A 19571-nucleotide genomic window follows, 5' to 3' on the forward strand; every position below is an offset into this window, starting at 1 on the left:
TCATCATAGCCGTCATTGTGACATACGTTTCTCGCATCCTTATTGGCTTACTTCCTAAAACTCCTAAGGTGACCACGGTAGCGCGCGTCATATCAGATAGCACGTTTCTCTTATCCTTATTGGCTTACTACGTAAAATTCCTAAGGTGATCACGGTAGCGCGCGTCGTATCAGATATAACGTTTCTCGCATTGTTATTGGCTTACCTCCTTAAACTCCCAAGGTGATCACGGTAGCGCGCGTCGTATCAGATATAACGTTTCTCGCATTGTTATTGGCTTACCTCCTAAAACTCCCAAGGTGATCACGGTAGCGCGCGTCGCACAGTAACCGGATTTATTAGCTGCATGTTTTTGCCACCGCTACTGCGTCTAAGGGCGCGTTTTCCCTATCATTTTGGAATGGGAATGGTTGGTAGAGAAGGTTCAGAACGGCATTCGAGTCATTTTGCTACAGGTAGCAGAATGGGTGGAATTGCCTTCATTCCATTCCGGAATGGGAACGCGTGATAGACGAACGCGCGCTTACTTTCGATTTTAATCATTCCTATTCCGGAACCACGAGTTAAAAAAAAAACATCCTAAGTCTAAAGTTATGCAGTGGCTAACCCGTGCTTACATGCGGGCTTGTCGCGTAGTCGCAATGTCAAACGACTGTATTACCGATCGCCCAGCGATACAACCGCATGGCAAGAATAATCTCACCGAATTCTTTATTCAAAGAATCATTCCTCTTTCGAACGCACTTAAAATTCACAGAAAAATAAAACCTTTAAGAAATTAGATTCCAATACGTTAAAGTCTTTATATAGTTTCTCTAGCACGTTATAGTCTCCACGTTCATGTCGCACTTGGCTGAACTTCGCAAATCGCTTTGCATTATGGGGATGTACCGTCATCTTACCCGACTTCTGAAATAAATAAAAACGGGAGTCATGCATAAGGTGGCTTATTAACATATCATCTTATTATATACCACATCATCTTATAATATAGGTGTCACGAACAAGGCTATTTTAGACCCACGGATTAGCCAATCTAATGAGTTATTGTTGACGTTTTGGCTGAGCTCATCTGCGCGCACAGTCTCAACCAAAAAGCTGTCCTGTCTTCGGTACTGTCACTTTTGTCGTTTTCTTTTTCAAAATGTATTTAGAAATTCACATACCAGCTTGGATTTTGAATTCTAACTTGCAATTTTTTTGGTAAATCAACGATCAAAGATGTGCGCGCACATCTGGACGGTAAAAGTGCCGCGACACTGTTGATTGCCCCCCTACTTATGAGCCCCTGATTTGCAAGATCATACACCCCGCAATCAGAATATCATATTGGCCAAGGGTTATCTGTAACCTGGACCCAAAAGGCAAAAAGTCTGTTTCACCCACCCCCTGTTTGTTTAAAAAGTAGAAAGGGCTGCTCACTTCTCCCGTTTCTTCGCTTCCAGGCGTCCGTAATAGGAAACTTTTGTTAACAATGGAGTAATGTGTTAAGCGTAGCTTACCGATTGAACATTGGTCTGTCACCATGGTTAAAGTCCATTAGCTGATTTCCGTAAGTATCGGTAACCAAGGAAACCAATAACAGCTGCAGCAGCTGCACCGACTCCAGCGATGACCCAGAAGGTAGCCATTGTGTCCGCATTAGGGCCGCAAAGATGCCTGGGATAGATCATGTGGCAATTAGAAAATTATGACGGACGCAACTTAGGGAATATATTTGTGAACTTGGCCCAAGTTCAAAAGTCGTATCATCCACGCGCCGTATTCAATGCAAATGCATGCAAATGAAGAAACAATCGACTCGATTCATTGGCAAGCATTTGCATTAAATACAGCTTATGGGTCGTATCATCCATGCGCCGTATTCAATGCAAATGCATGCAAATGAAGAAACAATCGAATCGATTCATTCGCAAGCATTTGCATTGAATACAGCTTATGGGTCGTATCATCCATGCGCCGTATTCAATGCAAATGCATGCAAATGAAGAAACAATCGACTCGATTCATTCGCAAGCATTTGCATTGAATACAGCTTATGGGTCGTATCATCCATGCGCCGTATTCAATGCAAATGCATGCAAATGAAGAAACAATCGACTCGATTCATTCGCAAGCATTTGCATTGAATACAGCTCATGGATAATACGACGTTTGAACTTAGCCTTACTTAGCCATCTAAAATACGAAAAAGATAGAAAAAAATCGCTTTTTTACTGTGATGTTATAGATTTTGAAGTCTGGAAAAAAGTATTTTAACGAAACATTTGTTCGAAAGCAGCTTGGTTTCTATAAAGAGGTTTAATTAAGCATATTATTAACAGCATATTTTACAAACTTCAAAAATATACAGAAAACTTCGACAATAGCAAAGGTAGAGACGACTACAACAAGTACATTATTTTGGAATAATACCAGCCACATAAACAGAAGGGCGAAAATACTGGCAGCAATAATATTATTGGTCAATGGAAAATTTGGTTTGAAACATTTGAGTGTCAGAACAATCACAAACAAAACGACGGAGTCAAAGAAAGGACCAAAGGAATACATGTCTTCTAAGCTTTGCTCTATTCTAATCTGTTTAGCAGCCGCTTTCAGTGTCACGCACGGCTTCCCCACAAGTGGGGAAGATGATGTTTAGAGTTTTTCGTGGTTAATGGGGTAACTAAAACCACAGGGGAGCAATGGAGGAAAAGGGGATGTTTTGTACTCACGGGTACACAGCCATTTGCGCAAGTTTGGAATATATTTTTTTGTTGCCCTCTGGCGGTCCATTTATGGAGAACGGCTGAAATCATAGAAATACAAGCAATTTCAAAATAATGGTATCTGTGGGTTTGCGTTATTGTAGTGATGGGTTACCTGTGGTGGTGGAAGTTTATTCAGCGTCGTATACATCAGAGGCTGTTGCTCATATTCCTGAATCAATACAAATGCACTTCATAAATACACCAGAGACAAAATTACTTTATTGCTTCGGTTAATCAAAACTAAATAAAAACCGGACCAAGGTCGAGATAGACCCTGCACCACATCAGTTTACTTCCGGTCGATTACGTAACAATCTACCATGATTTTTAACGGAAATGCGGAAAATATTTCAAAATTGTAAAAGTTTGTCTTATGATGATGTTACTGATGATTTAGAGCGCCGCCATAATGGACTTGATCCTTGTGGGCTACATCGTAAAATGCTCGGCCGATATTCGGAAATTTAATGACAAAAATTAGAAAGCCATTTCAATGGTAACTGTTGCGCTCAAAGGGTTCGCTGAATACTCAAAACAGCAGTCATATACCAAATCGAACAGTATTAGTGGTCTCACCGACATGACGGGAAAACCTGGAAAATACGCAATTCGAGATAGAGAACGGAGACACAATTTCTTACAATGGCCATCGGTTCCTTATATTCCGGAATGATTTTCAAAACACGAACAATGTAAGGTCGAAGTGCACACACCCATTTTTTCGCTTTGGAAGATATTTTTTCTTGGCCACCCTTGCGCTATGTCTCAGCTCAAGGACGCTCAAAGCTCAAATGTTTAATGACACTTTACAAAAAGTCGCATTTGATATTTTTTTTTTGCTATTACTCACTAAGTACTTAGATTTTTTTTTTTTAGATGTGAAACGTGCTTATTTGAAGCTTCACGTCATGTTTTTCCGTCATGTCGGTCTCACCTGTTTCACTGTCGTTAGGTCACTCTTTGTTGCGACGAATAAACACGGTAGAGTCTTTGGTAACTTCTGTTGAAAGAAATGATAAAAGACAGTTGGAATGCAAGCTTGTTAGATTGAGGGAGGGGGAGAAGGATTGGGAGAGGGGGCAGGGGGTGGAAGGTTTGAAACTACAAAGGTCTAATAAAAGAGTAAAAACATGCCTGCACAAAGGACATTTCGACGTAACATTATGGTGTAAGATTAGCATAGTAGGGACCCAATTAACCAGATTATTTGAGGTGGAATTTCGACATACAATAATATGGTATGAGAATAGTATTAGATACCGAGTTAGCCTTTTTTCGGTAGAATACTTATTTTGACATAATATTATGTATTAGTATGAGAATTAGTAGAAGAGATCGAATGAACTAGCCTTATTTTGGCGGTAGAATGATAATTTCGACATAACATTATGATATATGAATAGTATAGTAGAGGCCGGGTTAGCCTTATTTTGCGGTAGAATACTTATTTTGACATAGTATTATGGTATGGAGAATTAATAGAATAGGTCGAGTTAGCCTTATTTTGCGGTATAATATTTATTCTCACATAACATTATGGTACAAGAATTGTAAAAGTAGAGGCCAAATTAGTGTGTTCCTCATAACATTATAGTATAGTAGGGAACGACTTGACCTTTTTTTGCGGTAGAATGATCATTTCGACATAACATTACGGTATGACAGTAGTGAAGTAGAGGCCAACTTAACGTTATTTTTCTTACCTCTCTGAGTTGTACAATCTGCGAAAATGAAGCCGCATCATTTGAGTTGTACAAGAAGCAAGCCACGTCACATCTCCTATCATGTAGCAGAAGCCCTGAATTCTCCCACTCGATCTCGCGTAACTAGAACAGGGAAGCACAAAGGCAGCTTTCAGGCGCAAACCAAGGATTCGTTGGATGGGGGAAGGTGGGGATGGTTGCAGTCTAAGGTATCATATGGAAACGGGATAGTATTTAACGGTTCTTCGATAAAAAATAACCAACGTTTGTTTATCACACACCCTGCGCACCCCCCTATGTACGCGACTGGCTATGAGGCATATAATTTCGCGTTAGCAGACCACGAAAAAACAGGGATAGCTGCACCCCTCTGGCAGGGATAGTTGTATTGCCGTCCGTCTGTGACAAGCCAACGAAGAATTGACTGGGAATTTTAGGTAAAGGTCTCAAGGTTAAAGGTAGATGGTAATTTTGATAGATGGTCAGAACATTTCAACTTTGCATGGGGTAGATGCGCATGTATGCTAACAGTTCGCATTACATGACATAAACATTTGATGTCCTCATCACACGTATAATACCAATACATATATAGTGTAAATATATTTTCTCACCACTAGATATTTCTCTTGTCTTTGTACTTCTACAAGATTGATAACATACGGCGTGGTAAGATGCTCGAGGTCCGAATTCTAGTGAGATGTAAAAGTGATATCGTCAGCAAAAAAAAAAAAACATAGCATAGGTTTATTCGGAGCCCTAGCTAGCTAGAACACGCCGGTGATACCTCAGCAGTCGTGGCCGTAAATTAATCTGATGACATATTTTCTCGTTGCAATTGATAATCATACGATCCAGGATTCGGTAAACTTCGTATACTTCGTTTAATCTTAACAAAAGTAAAGAACTTATTGTAAGGCCTACTTTTAGACGCCGTTCATTTCATAGGCCGTACCAAATGTTAATGCATACAAATGAGGATGAAATAACTTTGGCAAGTGTTTGCATTTGGAAATGTTCAGGAAAAGTACGGCGTGAAAGCTATGCCAAAATGTAAAAGTGATCAGGCAAACAACAACAACAACAACAACAACAACAACAAAAATACATTAAATGGTTACAGTTATTACAATGAACGTATAACACATATTTCACTTACTTCAAGGGATCGGTCAAGAAACGACTGTAAAAATGTTGTCTGAAAAGATAAAAAACTAAAAGTCATGTACATCTTCTACATTCACATGTTTTGTCCAGTGAGTTCGAAATCTAACAACATTTTTTAAAGCTGTGACTTAAATTTGACAAACCACTACCCTGGAGCTATAGTGAACTCGACAGAGCAAAAAAAAAGGCCAAGTTTTCCCAAAATAAGGTCTGGTTAAGTTTGGTAAGCTTTAATTTTTGCATAGAGGTTCCTTATGTTATGTTAACCAACATATCAAAAAGTACTTTTTTCTTATGGATTCGTCTTCGAGATATGAGGCTTAAAGTGCAATTTTCGAATGTTCAAGGTATGAATTCTCCTAGTTTTTAGGGAAAAGCTCTGATCAAAAATTAAAACTTTGCTCGCTTATATCTAAATTTCACATCTTCAAAATTTCTTTAAACTTTGGAATTAAGCTTTTGGTCAGAGAAACTGCTTGTATGCGGAATCTTGAGCTTATATATTGAGAATTGGAAAATTTCATGCCATTTTTTTCCTTTGTCACTGAACTCACCTTTCCCACTCCTGGTGGTCCAAAGACATAGCACTGGAATACCGATCTAGTGGTCGACTTCTTCTGGATATCAATGGATTTGCTTCTAGTGACTGAAAGTGAAGAATCCTTTATGTGAGACCATGAATATAAGAAGTAACAGCGATAAAATGAACATACGACCGTATACGAGAGCTTACGATAATAGAAGGTCTTTGTACATAGGTAACTCGTAAAAGGAATGTGAATGGAAGCTGTGATAAAAATGAATAAATATGGGATACATCTTATGTAACTGTCATAAACATAGAACTAATAAAAGAACAATGGTTAACATATAAAATACGATGCTGTAAAAGAGAACAAATCTTTTCACAACAAATACACAAATGTTTTGACTATCAGGAGAAATATTGGTCTAAAAGGTAAAATTGGTGTAAGTAATAGGCGTGAACAATAGAAAAACATTTACAGCAAAGACAGGTGCTTCATGTATGATTCACTGGAGGGTCACGGCTGGTATGGATACCAAGAGAATGGCATACTGTGACACTCCAGGGAATCATACATGAAGTATCTACAACAAAGACACATTCTATCGCATCCTCGGCGACAGCTACTCCAAATGATACTTGTGCAATAGATTAGTTTAGTTTGTTAAACTTGTTTAGATTTTTTTTTAAATAGAGCATGAAGAGAGGTACTTGTGCAAGAGATTAACTTGATTTAGTTAAAATAAACATTTCATTTATTTATTCAAGTTTTTCCAGTAACTGAAGAAATGAAAACGAGCACGCTGAGAGATACTTTTGCAATAGAGTTAGTTTAATGTAGTTAGTTTAAACAGTTCGCTTGGAGTCATTTCGTTTAGAGTCATTAAAGCATGCTGTTAAAATGCAAAATTAAAAATTCGGAATATCACCCAGTTTACTTCGTTTTCGTTTAAGTGTATTATCAATGAAGCTTTCTTATTTTACATCAAAGAAAAAAGCAATCAGTAGCATTAAAATCAGATAACAACCCTTCTTATTTCAGCAACACTATTGAGCATCTTTAAATAATGGGAGCACAAAACATTCACACAAGAGAAAGCCAGAAAAATCGGAATATACACCTATTTCAAATGGGGTTGCACTGGAGAATCTATATGTCATAACCTGCAGTGGTTCATGGATAAGGAATAAATGGCTGAATCCTGATCTCTGAAAGCCGTGTGGATGTTAACAGGCACATAAACAATTTGAATACTACAGCTTTACTTTGTAATACTACAGTAATTTATTTGATACCCATGGAGCAATGCGGCACACGACACAATGATTCCCCAAATGTAACCTTATTTCAAACAGGTGTATAACAACTATTTTGTTTGTTGTATGAAACCAAAAAAAATAAAACAAAAAAATCAATGAATACAAAATAAATTCCGGCATATTTTGTCCTTAATGAAGCCGTGGCAAACAACAAATCTGTTTAAGAGTGTAGAATATACCCCATTGTGCCACGGCCCAGTCAAGTCCGCTGTGAATGCTCTGAGAGACGCGAAACCTCTTCCTCATCTGAATAAGTCGCGAGACAGAGATAGTGATAGGAACTGGTAGAGGAAGACAGACTGGCAGGAAGCAAGAGTAAGGAGCATAGGGCAGGTTAATGGGATTTAGAGAAGATTTTAGGACCATGTCACACACACATGCTTTTGACATTATGGTTATACATAGTTCCGTATTATAAAGAACATTCTTGTGTGTACAAAGAGCAAATTTTATAATAACTTTACACATAATTTAAAATTTTACTCTGATAATAGTATCCTTTTTTGACAGAAATGCCTATAGTTGTGTGGGGATTATTGATATTATCGCCAACAAGGTGGGTAGGTATATTGACATTTTAAGTTTATGACATTATTAGTCAATAGATGGAAGGGGCTTTTTGATATCCTCATATCAGCCAATAGTTTGGTGGGGTATTTTGATAACCGCCAATAGTTTGGTGGGGTATATGGATATCAGCCAATAGTCTGGTGTGGTATATTGATATCAGCCATTAGTTTGGTGGGGTATATGGATATCAGCCAAGAGTTTGGTGGGGGTATATGGATATCAGCCAATAATCTGGTGGGGTATATGGATATCAGACAAGTGTTTGGTGGGTATATTGACATCAGCCATTAGTTTGGTGGGATATAATGATATCAGTCAATAGTTTGGTGGAGTATATATTGTTATAAACCAATAGTTTGGTGGGGTATATCAATATCAGTCAATAGTTTGGTGGGGTATATATCGTTATAAACCAATAGTTTGGTGGGGTATATCAATATCAGTCAATAGTTTGGTGGGGTATATATCGTTATAAACCAATAGTTTGGTGGGGTATATCAATATCAGTCAATAGTTGGGTGGGGTATATTGTACCTGCTATTGCTGTTGATAGTTGGGTCTCCACTTCACCATGTGCATAGCCAAAGTAAGCCAGATAGGCCAGGGTGCGAGTGTAGTCCAAAAAGGTAGTCAGTCTATATGAAACACAATAAGAAACTGTAATAGCCTAATATTCAGAAACCATTCACAGACCTGCTTGTTTGATACTTGAAAAAAAAAATGTTTCACAACATGAAATTAAAAAACCTTATCAAAACAACTGCTAGAGGCCATGGTTCCCCAAATTAAAGATCTTTTTAAGGGCTTTATCCCTTTGCAGGCTTCTACAATAGCTTCAAGGAAGGTTGGTCTATGTGACCTAACAGGTTGCAAGTCCCACATGGTTTGGCAGGAAATTGAATACTCACGTCCACTGAGCTAGAAACCCCTGTAGGGTTATCCATCCCTTACTGTTGGTCTCAGCAGCATGTATCACTTCATCGCCCCATGGATTTGTGGGACACATCTCAAACAGTTCCTACATATACACAACAGTAAACAGAAGATGTATTACAGTTCAGGCAACAAGGGAAATCTTCAACATAAAGTATTGATACATTTCTTTTAAATCTCCAGTCTGAAGGGAAATGATGAATAAGGAGCACTTGGGGTCTCCGTGTGACACATGCAGTAGACTTTTACAAACAAACCTCTAACTCTACAGGACTCAAAGCTTCATCTTGATCCTGAAAAAAGAAATACACATAAATAATTAAATCTATACTGTATGTGCTATTGGCTGTCAAATCGTCTATGTGAATCTAGTAATTTGATATAAGATTCATTTATGCCCAATAAATTATCACCAGATATAGTAATTTCTGTTTATTACCTTGTCGTATTTGTTGAACAGATCAATAAGAAACTCATAACCAGCATCAGATAGCTCCACTGTACTGTCTGTGCCTACGTCAATACTACACAAGAAAATATAGACATGATCAGATAACTTTTCCCTAATATCTGTACCTGCACAGATACTGCATAAAAAACAGACAATAATCAACACTCAAAAGCAGATTACATGTAAAGTCTGAAAAAGTCCATCCCTCAGTGTTTTTTTTTTGCTCCTGTTGTCTACTGTATGTCTATCTTTGTACTACGACCGTATATAGTGTACCTTAGTATTTGTATATTTTTATGTAATGCAGGCGCATACAGTATTTCACAAGCTCAGACATAATCTAATGAAACCAGAGTGGAAATACCATTACCTACAGTACCTGTTTTAAAAACATTTTATAATAACATTACTCAATTACTTGAGCAATGTGTTATCTTACTTTTAAAACTTAATAATATTTTGTTATAACTTTTCTACAGATCCCATATTTTTATGAAGCTGTGACTCTACATGAGTTACATGGTAAACTGATTTCACTGTCATTGTGAAAAGTAAGAATTAACTTATCACAAAAGCGAGGGCCTACTTAAAACTCACAATATTTTTTTTTTCGTTTAAAATAATATGCAGAATGGCAAATTATAACAAGCACAAAAGCAAGGGCAAAAAAAAATAATTCTGAACATTTCCACGGAACTAAAAAACCAATGCTTCTGTTGAGATCTCACCCTTTTGGACAGAGGTAGTCAGACCTTAGCTGTAGATCCTCTCCATATCCAAATTTTCTAAGCACCGCCCATGTGGTCTCATGCCTGCCCCTTTGGATAAAAAGCGTGTGTAGAAACACAAAGCCTGCAAGATAAATGCAAATTTTTTAAACCAACAGATTTTATTGAGAGTTTGTTTTATATTTAGAAACAAAATATAAAATGTGACTTTTCAAAATTTTATGTGACTTTTGCAGCATTTGTATAAACAACATTAAAATTATCAGGTAAAAATTCACTATGAAAGCCATTGGGTAGTATTACGGCCCAACAAGAGAAATAATGAATACAATAAACCCACAACAACTATCTGAGTCAGCACATACAGTAGTTTCTAGTTCATGGTTTCCACCTCTACATCAGATAAGTAGTAAGTTACATACAGTATGTACCTTTTAGGGTAAGGCCTCCATTTCTGATACCTCCTTCTATATTTTTTCTAACAACGTTCTTCACATCTTGTAGACCTTGCCCTTGAAGTGGCGAATTAAAACATCTCTTCTGCAAAGCATAAACTTCTGCATGTGTACGTATGTCACAGCGTAAAATTATGTACGTTCTGTATGTCACAGTTTTTTAAGATTAAATGGTTGTATTGTAGAAGGTCTGATATATGGAGATATACAATTTACACTGTATATTCAACTACATTTCATTTCATTTATTCATTTGCCCATTTAGATCCTACATCTAATATTAATGTGGTCAGAAGCCCTTTAGAAAACAACCAGGCTGTATTTACTGGACTTCTTTAAAAACAATACACATAGAAGTGAGGACATAAATTTTATTTTACTCACCTGAAAGCTATTAAGTTCTGTGTCATTCAAAATGCCATCCCCATCAGCATCTGATATCTGTGTACATGGTGACCAACAAATGAGTTTATTATCACATCATCATAGCAAGGACAATAATGGGTATTGCATACAATATCTCTGTAGCTAAGCAACCAATCATGTCAATCAGCTTGCTTGAAATACTGTTCATGTATTTCAAGTGTAATGGTATGTTATAATGGTATTGTGGTCAATTACCTACCTTAAATATTCTTGTAAGTGCCATCTCACATAAAGGCTTTATCTGTAAAAAGTCAAGAGATTGATGCAGGGGTGACTTCTCTAGGTGATGATTTACTGTAGAGTGGAAATTTTGGAGCGAAGACGCATGTGTGTTTAGGGTGTCTGGCGAGACCCCCTATACTGGCATTTTCAAAACTTTGTAAAATGCTAAAAAAAATTAAATGTTACTGGTTATAGCATGATTAGATCCTTTTTGCTCAAATTGCTATTCCTTGGTAATGGTTATGGAATAGATCACCTTATTGATGGCTCTCAGATCTAAGGTAAAGTAAGGTCACGGTGGTATTGTTACAGGTATACCTTTTATATAACATTTGGTCATAGTGGTATAGTAGGGCCTACCTGTTTGGTATCAGGAGAATACAATGGCGCTGTCGGGTGAAGCACTGCCTTCTGGGCATAGTAGAACATCTCAGAGATATTTTTCAAATTCTTGGCTGAGCACTAGGGGAGAAGACATTATTTAGAAAGATGATTTGCTGGACAAACAGATTTACAGTATACAGAGTTTACCAGGAAATTTAGAGCCAGCTCAAACAAAGAGTGCAGCTATAATTGTGCATTCGACCCTTCAGTGAAATTCTTAACCAGCTGCTCCTTAGGGACAACACTGCAGAAAAACAATAATAATCAAGAAGATTCAAAACCCACCTCAACACAAGTCTCAACTTCTGAGTAGTCATTCATTATAGGGAGAACAATCTGTAGAGGAAAAAGAACAGGCTATGTAAACATGAATTTGGGTGGCTGAATTGAGCTTTTATTTCAATGATCTAGAATAGGTATGCATTTTTTTATTGAGCTTGATTCTCTGAAAAGGCTTATTGATTGTCGCTGTACAATACATGTTATCGATGAGGGGTGGGCCATGTGGGACTCAGCCTCCTCTATTTTCAGATATCCTGCTAGAAGATACGAAGAAGTATAAGAAATCTATGAAAGAACAATGGATCCCCCCTCTTATTAAAATCCTTGCTTTGCTACCCCTTATTTTAAGTTGGGTTTACAGTAAAAAGTTATGTGTTATTTAGTTTAACTAAGTTTAACAGCCTTCAAAGACTATACAGCATGTACAATAACAAGAAAGGTGCATCTGTGGTTTACACTTACATCCATTGTACTAGTATCAGATAGATCAGACTGAAAAATAAAGAAATGTGATGAGAAAAAACATGGATTAAAACATCCAAATTAATTACAGTCATGTAGCTAAAGATAGATGAAGACTGAAAAGAAAAGAAATGTGATAAAAAAAACATGAATAAAAAACATCCAAATTAATTACAGTCATGTAGCTAAAGAAGGATGAACAGTGCATGAAAGCCAATGTATCTTGGCCAACAATCACAACATTTCTTTATACTAAGAAACACCGACATGACGGAAAAACATAACCCGATGCTTCAAATAAGCCCATTTCACATCGAATAAGGCGGAGAATTTCTCTGAGTACTTAGTAACTTATAGCAAACAAAATATCAAGTGCGACTTTTTTTAAATTGATGTGACTTTTTGTAAAGTGTCATTGAAATTTAAGCTTTTCGTCCCTGAACTGATGCACAGGGCAATGATGATCAAGGAAAAATTATCTTAAAAAGCCAAAATCTGGTTATGTGCACTTCAGCCTCACGTTTTTTGTGTTTTGAAAATCAGTCCGTAGAACAAGGAACCTATAACCATTGTAAGTAATTGTGTCTTCTCTTTCTATCTGGAATTGCGCGTTTTCCAGGTTTTTCCGTCATGTCAGAAACACCATAAGTAAGGCACTAAAATGCCTTCAAATTTGCCAACTCTCCACAAGGAGCAGACCTATTAAAAAAACCAAACATATTTTTGTTAAAATGAACAAAGGAAGCCAGAAAAATGTTTAGTAAAACCTTTTTTGGAGAGTTTGCAGATTTTTGAAAATCGCAGTTAATCTTATCAAACTGCATACCTTATTACCAACGATGACGACAGGTTTAATATGTTCCTCATCTTCAGTGACACTTCGAATCAGTGGCAGCCAGAAGGTTGTTATCTGGAAACAATATATATGTAGTGTATGTATATACATCGTCATAACACTAATCAATAAGTAGATGGGTACATTAGTGTATGTACTTCACATCAGGTTTGTTGGAATCAAATAAATAATATAAAAATAATAATGATGGAAATAAAAATTATGACCATTACAATAAAAATTCGAATCATTATGGTAATGATAATAATTTAGGATCATCCATGTGGTGACCCTTCTTTCTTTGGGTTCAGAGAAAGACAATGTCGTTAGGGCGTGCTATAGGGGTAATTCCCTGCTCTAACAATCAACACACAGGTTCTTTTATGCTCCTTTACTGTGGAATCCATTGTATCGCAACGCCACATTTTCAAAACATCAATTTGTTTTTGTCTTCTGGCTGTCTTCCACCAGTCAAATTATTCTAAGCCAATCAGATTCTTGCCATCTCTCGCCTAGTGCAGTTGCCTGGCTTTCTGTCGCGACACTGTCTGGTTTTTGTCCAGAGGGAAGCCAGGGAAGTGCACAAAGCGAGATTCTGATTGGCTCAGAATGGTTTTACTGATTGAACAGATAACCAAAACAAATACGATACAACACGATACAACAGATTCAACAGTAAAATTGTAAGTGAAGTCCTTAGAGGAGAAGTGTTATGGAGGGCAGCAAAAGCTTAACAACACAGGGATTGCTTCTCAAGCCAGGGTCAGAGGTTTGGTCCTAGGGGTCCAATCCTTGGGAATCCAGAGGTGTGTGTAAAAACCTGGTTCTCTATATTGGGGAATGTGAATCCCATGCTCTCGGATAAGAATGTACAGTACTGTACATTAAGCCAGAGGTCCCATCTACCCAAACACACCTTCATTATTATTATTATTCATTAATAGTATTGGGGGATGAAAAAACTGCTGGAGTGATGCAGTTTAAAGTGGGTGATGATACAGTTGAAGAGATAGATTTGTCTATTGACATCAAGCTATAGTTCATACCCTCTCTATAGTCTCTTCATCTGTGACATCATAGACTATGCAGACAACATTGGCCTGTCAACAAAATGCATTAATCATGGGTGGAATTCAACTTAATTTACAGCCACTAGAATCCCACCTTCACAATCTCATCTGCAAGTATATCATCTGTCTGTTCATCCTCTAAATACAACAACAAATGAATTAGTTATATGAGTATATGAGTTCTGAACATATTAGAAACACAAAGTAGCTCTCACCACAATAGTCTACAATGTGAGTTGGCACTTTCTCAGGTGTTACATCGGCAGGAATGGTGATTTCTTCAGCCCTCATAGGCACCTGTTAGGGAGAGGGGCATTAATAATATATTTTTTAGATCTACTGCAGGCAACGGGAATTGGCCACCATGGCAGGGTTGCCAATAAGCATTGACAGCAGACAAATTTCACAAATAAGAAAATTGTTTTCTTATTGCTAATGAATACTTTGTTAACCCTTTAACTCCTGGGTACTTTTGAGCAAAATTGTAAGAAAAACAGACTGAAAACAGAAACCTCCCCCCCTATTTCAAGTCCAACACTACTAGTTAAGCTAAGCTACCGCTGACCCAAGACGGTATGCCTTGAAGTTCCCAACAATGCACTGCGGTGCCTTTTCTTTCTGGCAACAGCTTTTTCACATCAGAAGAGTGCCTTAGGACATCATAAAGTCTATTTGGGCATAATTAATGCTGTGCTTATGGATGTTTGCACGCTGAGGTAGATTCAATGAGATAATTCCTTGTTTGGGCTTCACCAAGTGAGAAAGGAATTTTCTGGTGAATGGCCTCATACTCTCCAATGTGGGCCATCCTTACCCAACCTTATTCAAAAATTGTTTTCAGGCTAATTCTGGGTTCCTTGGACCTGGAAATGTTTTGTTTGGCTTCGGGGCAAAGAGACTTATAAAAAAAAACTGTTATGATTCTGGGGGAGGAGATTGCTCGCCTGTCTTTCAAGGTGTTTCCAAGACTCCCATGATGCAGTGCAGGCATGCAAAATAGGCTAAACATGGTGACTTGCTTCTAATGGAGGTTCTAGCATTTATTATTGTGAATGATTGCTGTAAAATGGGACCTGACGGAGCGCAATAAAGGTATCTATTTGTGACTTGATCTGTGTTTGCTTGTCTCTATTTGTAGTTCGGAATTTTGTGTCTTTTTTGGTAACAAATGTTTCTGAGTTTAAGCATTTGCTTATGAATTGGTCAGAAATCAAAGTTGATATTTTGACAAAAAAGTCAATTCTATTACATTGCTAAGATGTGCTTTTGAAGGTTGTCTATGCCTTTGAGGAATCTATGAGTATTCGGGTCTGGTGATGTTTAGTTTGCATTTCTGACATTTTGGAGTTTTTGGCCTATAATTTACGGGTGTCTCAGGGCGTAATGGTAATAAAAGACTCAAATCAAGAAGCTTTAATTTAGCTTGCTCAATTTCAACTAGTCAGGGCTTCTGGAATTACTCGGAAAAAAACTCAAAATTACGCGGGATTCTTTGTTAAATTACGCGGAAAATCAATCATTACGCTCTAAATTACGCAGGATTTTGCAATTCATTTTTCTTTAAAAACCAAAAATGCGGGAATCTTTCCTGAATTATGCGCTAAATTACACGGAATATCAACTGTTACGCCCAAACTACATTTTGTACCGAAGGAAAGCACAAAATAACTTGAAAAATATCTTAGGCGAGTTTTCATTGGCTCCTACCCACCAGCCAATCAAAAAAGGTATTTTATTATTAGTCCTAGGCCTTCGCGGCTTAGCAAAGAACGCCTAGTCATTTTATTTGTTTTCAAAATTCAGTTCGAAATATCGCACTCTTACGAAGAATATCTGTCTTTTTCTACGAGAAATAGAGGTAAGAACCCTAAAAGAACACATCAGCTGTGCACTTAAATGTTTTGTCTTTCAAAATTTACCTAAATTACGCGGGATTACGCGGAAATTTGTGGATTACGCGGATTAAGCAAATTCGTAATTCCAGAAGCCCTGACTAGTAGACAAGTTTTGTACAAATAAACTTGCATAGAGGTCATAATTCAGGCTTTTAGGATCCCCTAACCACGTAGGACCCTTCCCTTACTACATAGGACCCTGCCCCCCTTGTCAGGAACCTGCTTAAACAGCTTAAAATAGATCTTTCAATAGAGTTTGAATGTCCACTTATAAGTCATATAAAAAAATGAATATAATAAGTGAAATATCAAGTTAATAAGTGTTATGGCTGCCAAATGAACAAATCATTACAAGTTGGCCATTAGTTTACCCTGTGAGTGCTGTTGACAAGTCTATCATGTCTTGTTGGAGCACACGCATGATAGTCAGTAAGAGTGGCTATCATCAACTATAATGCATACTTTGAAAGGGGCTTTAATACAGTATATGTCCCAGCATCAGACCTACATATAATTCTAACTTTTTATTTTAGCTCTCAAAAAGGAAAATTATATTGGGAAGATAACTGACAATCGAAGAATATTTGCGTTTCTTCTTGTAAAATGAATAAAGAACAATAAATTTTCCCATAAAATACTTCCATCTTTCCTTTGATTTTAATAAAGGAATAATATGAAAATCATCACGTACAATAAGCCTTAATATTTCTTTCAAAAATCAAAACACTAAAAATTAACTAAGTCTTATTTATTTTTAAAAATAATCAAGTCAGTGTTAGATCAAGAGAGGTTCATCCCGGCGTAATTAATCGATGAAACCTATAATCGATGAAAATCAATATCAATCAAAATCAATCGATGCTAATCAATCGATTAATATTGGAAATCGATGGTTAATCGATGATCTGCAAATTTGTGACCTTTCATCGATTAGTAACCGATGATGGTTCCATGATCGATTAATATCGATTTTATTCGATTTTCATTAAATATTATCTGAATGATCGCAAAGAACATAAAAGAGTACAAATGTATCATTTATTTAGTATACGTTCATTGTTAAAGGCCCTTAATGATACCTTTTTGAAATGGGCAGCAAAAGAGTTGTAAGCCTCTCTAATTATACAGATTGTAATAGCAAAGATTAGCTGTAATGAAACATGTCGCTGGTCCTTTTCCAGGCTTCGCTGGCCCACCCCCTTTCCCTTTGACGGACCCTTGTGGATCCTTGAATAAAAGAACGAATGCCATTTATATTGTGTCTCCCTGCACACAAGCGTCGGAGTAAACGCGTAATTCGAGCCGAGCTTGCGTGGCAAGATGAGTGAAGCTAGCGGCCTGCTATGATCTCTGTCGACAAAACGAGCAAAACATTAAAGAGCATTTCAACAAATCATAGCTCCACTAATGACTATCAACAATCGCAACGACAGTCATTCAGTAAACATATTTTTCGATATTTGTTGGCCCCAGAGAATGTTATGAAATAACGAAGCCAGGGTAGTCAATCGATGACAGCCGATGATAATCGATGAAATCGATGAAATTAAGAAATATCTTCGTGTGACTATTGATTAATCATCGATTACCAATATCAATCGATATTAATCGGCTGATTTCATCGATTAATATCGATTTATCGATTGGCAAACCGATGATCGATTTTCATCGATTAATACGCCGGGGGTTCATGGCTTGACCCATAAACGGAATTTATCAAAAACGCCACAAAAAGATATTGTAGGAAACGAGAATACATAACATTGATTTGGTATTAAACGAAAATCAAGCAATTCGTACAGAAACCAAAGTAGTATTAAAAATTATCATTCCAAAATAAGTTACCTCATCTGGGAACTCTTCGCTTACAAGTGACAGTATAAGCGACGTCTTTCCTACTTGAGCTGTAAGATAAAAAGAAACTCGCCCATATTGCGTATAAATCAAGTTTTAATATTTTTTTAGGGTAGATCGATTAATCATACAAGCTCATAAACAGCTGGTGCTATACTTACAATCCCCAACAAGCAAAATACGAACATCTCGCGTCGACATTTTGAATTTCGAAGTCTGCGGTTCGAAAAGAATATATTCTGCAAGGACTAACACAGTGATGGACAAAGTGACGCGAGCTTCGACTTCTTCTATGCCTGGGTGAGATGTTAGGCTGACTAAATTAGAAAATAATCGAGTTCTGGACGCAAAAATCCAGCATTTTGGCTGGTCATTTTACAGACTCCATGTTTGCCGCTCTTTGCCGCCGAGTGGGTACCAGTCTCTACTCTGCAAAAATATACAACAGGAAACCGGAGTCTTCATTTCCTGCATCTACAGTGTACAGTGTGACGAAATGACTTAAAAGAAAAATTTATAAGGTAAATGATCATTAATACTACACACTTTCAGAGATGTTCAAGTCCATGTAAGATTTATTCTCCAATACTCACAATACAAAACCAGTTGAAGCTCTAGCCTTGACTTGAGGTTGCATTGTGTAGGCAAATTGAACCTGGAATATTTTAATACCCCGAGGGTTGAGGAGGTTGGCTCAGGACACCTTAAAATTTAAGAGCCCCCCCTTCAAGTGTACAAATTTTGTTTGTCCCCCCCTAACAAACCAAGGATTTCAGTAGGATTCATAAAGAAAAAAATAGAGACCTCCTTAGAACTTATAGAAGGTCCATTTTCTTCCGGAGCCTCCCCTTCCTTGGGTTAAAAATTTTTGTGGGCCCCATCCCCCCACAATATCTTTCTTCCCCCTTCAGGTTATTTAACCCTTTCACTCCTGGGTACTTTTGAGCAACATTGTAAGAAAAACAGACTGAAAACAGAAACCTCCCCCCCCCCCCCCCCCCCCATCTCAAGTCCAACACTACCAGTTAAGCTAAGCAACCGCTGACCCAAGACGGCATGCCTTGAAGTTTCCAACAATGCACTGCGGTCTTTTCTTTCTAGCGACGGCACTGCTACAGCCTGTTGCTTACAACAGTTTTGCTTGCAATTTGCTTAAAAATTACAGCTATTTTACATCTGGAGAGTGCCTTAGGACATCATGAAGTTTTTTGGGCATAATTAATGCTGTGCTTATGGATGTTTGCACGCTGAGGTTGATTTAATGGGATAATTCCTTGTCTGGGCTTCATAAAGTGAGAAAGGAATTTTCTGGTGAATAGCCTCATACCCTCCAATGTGGGCCATCTTATTCAACCCAACCTTATTCAAAAATTGTTTTCAGGCTTATTCTGGGTTCCTTGGACCTGGAAATGTTTTGTTTGGCTTCGGGGCAAAGAGACTTATAAAAAAACTGTTATGATTCTGGGGGAGTAGATTGCCCGCCTGTCTGTCAAGGTGTTTCCAAGACTCCCATGATGCAGTGCAGGCATGCAAAA

General features: G+C 37.5%; 1 protein-coding gene and 1 long non-coding RNA gene across 4 annotated transcripts; one reads left to right on the plus strand and one right to left on the minus strand.

Moving 5' to 3' along the window:
• Positions 1-694: 694 nt before the first annotated feature.
• LOC5510100 (mitochondrial Rho GTPase 1-A) lies at positions 695-18467 on the minus strand. Of its 3 annotated transcripts, XM_032379210.2 has the most exons (27): positions 18198-18466; positions 18028-18086; positions 14503-14584; positions 14382-14425; positions 14264-14317; positions 13209-13292; positions 12383-12412; positions 11924-11974; positions 11615-11716; positions 11232-11273; positions 10991-11047; positions 10583-10691; positions 10152-10275; positions 9412-9496; positions 9230-9265; positions 8948-9057; positions 8574-8674; positions 7649-7768; positions 6178-6269; positions 5616-5654; positions 5071-5148; positions 4457-4579; positions 3688-3753; positions 2866-2922; positions 2718-2791; positions 1503-1659; positions 695-909 (listed from the first exon to the last, which is right to left on the minus strand). In XM_032379210.2, the coding sequence occupies exons 1-26, from the start codon at positions 18235-18237 to the stop codon at positions 1530-1532; spliced, it is 1989 nt and encodes a 662-aa protein (XP_032235101.2). In that variant the 5' UTR covers positions 18238-18466; the 3' UTR covers positions 695-909; positions 1503-1529. The 3 variants fall into 3 exon arrangements, with proteins under 3 accessions (XP_032235101.2, XP_032235102.2, XP_048575631.1); XM_032379211.2 differs by lacking the exon at positions 7649-7768; XM_048719674.1 differs by lacking the exons at positions 695-909; positions 1503-1659 and having other exon boundaries at positions 2714-2791; positions 18198-18467.
• On the plus strand, positions 4578-9457 carry LOC125557276. The gene is made up of 3 exons (XR_007305199.1): positions 4578-4893; positions 7980-8025; positions 8860-9457. It is a non-coding gene; the product is annotated as an uncharacterized LOC125557276 (long non-coding RNA).
• Positions 18468-19571: the final 1104 nt, after the last annotated feature.

This window comes from Nematostella vectensis, chromosome 12, assembly GCF_932526225.1.
Source record: "Nematostella vectensis chromosome 12, jaNemVect1.1, whole genome shotgun sequence".
In the NCBI taxonomy this organism is placed as follows: Eukaryota; Metazoa; Cnidaria; class Anthozoa; order Actiniaria; family Edwardsiidae; genus Nematostella; species Nematostella vectensis.